Genomic DNA, 3,937 nt, shown 5'->3' with positions numbered 1-3,937 from the left:
GAAACAACCCCACCTTCGGGTGGGATGTACTGGCCTCGTTTTGTTTAGTTTCCATATCATCGCCTATGTGAAATTATTTACCTCCTTGATTGTTAAAAACCGTTCCAAGGCCACTCTAAATCTTCTTGTAAATCACTTAACTTTAGTTACAGCTTACCTTGGCACAACTAGCGCATGGGGCATCACATTGAATCCAAGTCAGATCACTACCGGTATCTATGTCAAGAAAATACGGTCTTGGAGGGCTTCCAACGTTAATCTGTGTGTAATACAGCCTGTACAGTTTTACAAAAACGAACAAATAGACATAATAGGTCATGAAGGGTTCCAATATGACATAATTAAAATGAACATCATAATTAATTTATTAGGACATGCACATCATTAGATTAACGTAATGTCCTAATAAAATGTAATTTGAAAATACATTGTTGTAATAAAAAAAAATGAAAGTACAATGCTATAATAAGAAAACTTTATGATAGCAGGTTGCAAAAAGCCAGCTTATGAAAGTACACTATTTTGAAGTATCTTTTCAAAAAGCCAGCTTATGGCGAACTAAAACCGGGCTTTTTCAATAAGCTCAAATAATAACATGGCCTTGGTGAAATCAGATGCATCAGGTCTGATATCTAGGATGGCCTCTTTTGTAATGCCATTGTCATATTGGTCATTGACCACCACTAGCCATTACCAATTTGACATCTATATTGCTTGAACGATCCTCCATGGGACATCTGCTAGTTGAAACTAGTGTTAACGAACTCAATAAGTCGTTCATATCCCCTTAATGGCATTACACCAGGAAAGAAGTTCATCCCAAATTTCGAATTTGATTGTTTGCTTTTATTACAGATTTGACATCCTAATCTTCTTTCTTTACATCATTTGTGCACCAAGAACTCCGAATGTAGGTTTTCAACATCTTTAGCCTTTTATCTGTTTGGTTTTCTATATATACAACAGGTTCCATTAAGAACCTAAAATTGATTAGGACCCGGGAAACACAACACGGGGGCATATTCATCATGAATATGAACTTGTTATTCATCGTGAATGTGTGATTCATAATGAATAACACTTTCATATTCACCATGAATATGTTATTCATAATGAACATTCATCGCGAAGAGGGACAAGTGGAGTGCTTTGGGCGGTTCTCGGGTTCATAATGAAACTTCCCTCTAGATATACACACCTGTATGCATAATCATACCCCTATTGTCATCATATTCCTACCATAATATCAAGCACCCATGTCCCCATTCCCAAATCCTTGAAACATTGCCATTATACAAAAGTTAATCAGTATTTTGTTAAAAATAACACATACCCATCTCGCAGATCATCCTCATTGACAGGCAAAAGGGCACTATTGCTAACTGTAGATACCCATTTAACCTTGGTGGGCAAACCTCCATCATCAACAGGTAACACCGCACCTTTGGAACTGAACATCGAAGATTTCCCCAACTTAACCTCCATATCTCTCGTTTTTGACTTTTCTCGAAACCCCAATTTGGGGTAGAGTGGAAAGATGAAGGAATTGGGGCTTTGATCATCATCGTCATCTCGATCAATTTCATTAGAAGGCTCCGAACTTGTTAATTTGAAATGATTTCGCGGGGATTGAGTGACACAAAAAGTTAGCAAAGCAAAAAGAGCGATACCCGAAAGGGTCCAAGAGATTCTTCTTCTTGGGTGTGTGAAAAGGGTTCTTCTTCCATGATGTAATGATGACTGAATTGGAGGCTGTGACGGTGGTCGTCCTGCTGCTGGTGGTGGTGGTGGTGGTGGTGATGATGGTGGATGTGACGGGTTAGGGATGGTGAAAGCTGTGATGGTTTTGCCTAAAGAAGGGTTATCTGGAGGAGGAAGAGTGATGATCACAAATCCTTTCAATTGAGACTGATCTTCATCATCACCAGACGCCATTTCTCTCTCTGTAAAACTATGATTCAGAAACTATGGGGAGAGAGAGAGAGAGAAAGAGAGTAAGGAAGACGACGAATGAAGACTCTCTCTTCCCGTTTACTTGATCATAGAGGGAGGAAATTGCAGAGAAATTTCCATGGATTTACATTGACAAGTAATCCAACCATCACAGTTTCTGCTCAGTGTGAACGCATACAATCATTCCAATCAAAATAGTACTATTATTTATTATTATATTATTTTATGTATTTGGTTTTAAAATTACTTAATCTATAATCAAAATAATATATAGTTAAGTTATCAATGCAAATTATTATCTTTTTTTTCATGTTTCCAAGATACTTTTGATACATTTTACTTATGTCTTCACTCTCTCATACCTCTATGTCTTCTCCCTATTCACCAAGGTGAGATTCAAACTGATATTCATCATGAGTTATTAAAAGTTCTCTCATTCATCTCTCATTCAATTGCTTTAAAACTCTCGGTCTCGTTCTCGATCTCTTGATTATTTGTTTTTGGTGTAAATCGAACACATTTGTAATTTTATAAGAAAAAACACCAACAATAAGGTGACATTTTTAGGCATCGCAATCCTAATTTTCTTTTTCTCAAACTTTGCTTTTTTATTGATATAATTATTATCAAAACATTAAATTAATTAGACTATTTATTTTTGTTGGTTACACTTAATATTTTCTTTTGATTCTTTTATCTCATATGACTTTATTTGTTATTTACATAACAATAATTGAACACACACATATTGTTGATCATCTCTCTCAGTGATTTGATGATAATCTATTTTCTCTTTCACGTTGTATTTGTGTTTCTGTATTTTCAGTTCCAGCGATCTTTACTGAGTATGTTCAGTGATCGCTGAAGAACTTGCATTGTAAATCTATCAGAGACAACAATACTTCAAGAAGACAACACTCACACCAAAGAACCTTCAGCAAACGTCGAATACTGAAACTGAAGATTAGAGACCGGCGAGTACGTGATCTGAAGCGGTATTCAGTGATTACAAGTCTGTCTACATATATGTGAAGAATGCTCAAACTTCAGCGAATGATGATGAGACCTTCAGGTCATTCCAGCATTCAGCGATCAAAGGAAGCTTGCTTATCACGATTGTTGTTGTCTTGTCCTTATGCACACAAAGGACAAAACCCATACCCTTACAAAAGTTATTACGGTACGGAGCCGACTAGTCGACTCTTTGTCCACCAACTTTAGGTAAGGATGTCTGCTCAGAAATAGTGCTTTTGTACTATTCACTATAGCAAAGGATAAGCCTTCCTCTTAAGGCTTGACACGCACTCTTAAGGCTTGACACGCACTCTAAACCTACCATATTGCATTAAATGGACATTTAATGCATTGGGTATAAATAGAAGTGTTTCTTCTCCATGCAGAGAGCGCGCATCTCTCTCTAACTTAATTCTTACTTCAAGCATCTTCTAGTTTAAGTAAATGATCTTTCTTTTAGCAACTTCTTTTCTTGTAACTGCTAAAGCATTGTGTGTAACCAAAGATTGTTTAGATAGGTTTTTATCACCTTATCTTTCAACAAACAATCTTGTAAAATTTGTATTGATCTTCTCTATTAATATATATTTTAAATTTAAAAATATTATGTTTGTATTCATCCCCCTCTTCTACAAATTGTTTCTCTTCTTGTAGACCCTTACGGGACCAACACATATACATATATATGTATTTAATTGTGATAACCGGATCCTGATTATCACCCAAGGTAATTAATATGTGATTATCTGATTAAATGATTACGTGATAGCATGATAAATTGATACGTTTAATCATGATAGTATGTGAAAATTATGTGTATATACATATGTGGAAGTATATATATATATTTATATATATATATATATACACATAGTATTTGTGCTTGAGATAAGTGTGTATATATATATTTATATATATATATATATATACATAGTGTATGTATGCATGCATGCCTGTGGCTGTGTGAAGT

At 35.3% G+C, this 3,937-nt stretch overlaps 1 protein-coding gene across 1 annotated transcript in view; it reads right to left on the bottom strand.

The window, feature by feature from the left end:
• The window catches only part of LOC112528030 (aspartyl protease APCB1), a 6,244-nt gene extending 4,175 nt beyond the window's left edge, over positions 1-2,069 (bottom strand). The window contains exons 1-2 of the mRNA XM_025138923.1: positions 1,334-2,069; positions 158-275 (exon numbers count right to left, since the gene is read on the bottom strand). Coding sequence (XP_024994691.1) covers positions 158-275; positions 1,334-1,935 — 720 coding nt within the window. The 5' untranslated portion in view covers positions 1,936-2,069. The remainder of the gene's footprint in view (positions 1-157; positions 276-1,333) is intronic.
• Positions 2,070-3,937: the final 1,868 nt, after the last annotated feature.

The sequence above is a fragment of the Cynara cardunculus genome (assembly GCF_001531365.2).
Source record: "Cynara cardunculus var. scolymus isolate 2C chromosome LG 1, CcrdV1, whole genome shotgun sequence".
NCBI classification, from domain to species: domain Eukaryota; kingdom Viridiplantae; phylum Streptophyta; class Magnoliopsida; order Asterales; family Asteraceae; genus Cynara; species Cynara cardunculus.
The sequence above is the reverse complement of the archived record's forward strand: the minus strand, read 5'-3'. Positions and strand labels throughout refer to the sequence as shown.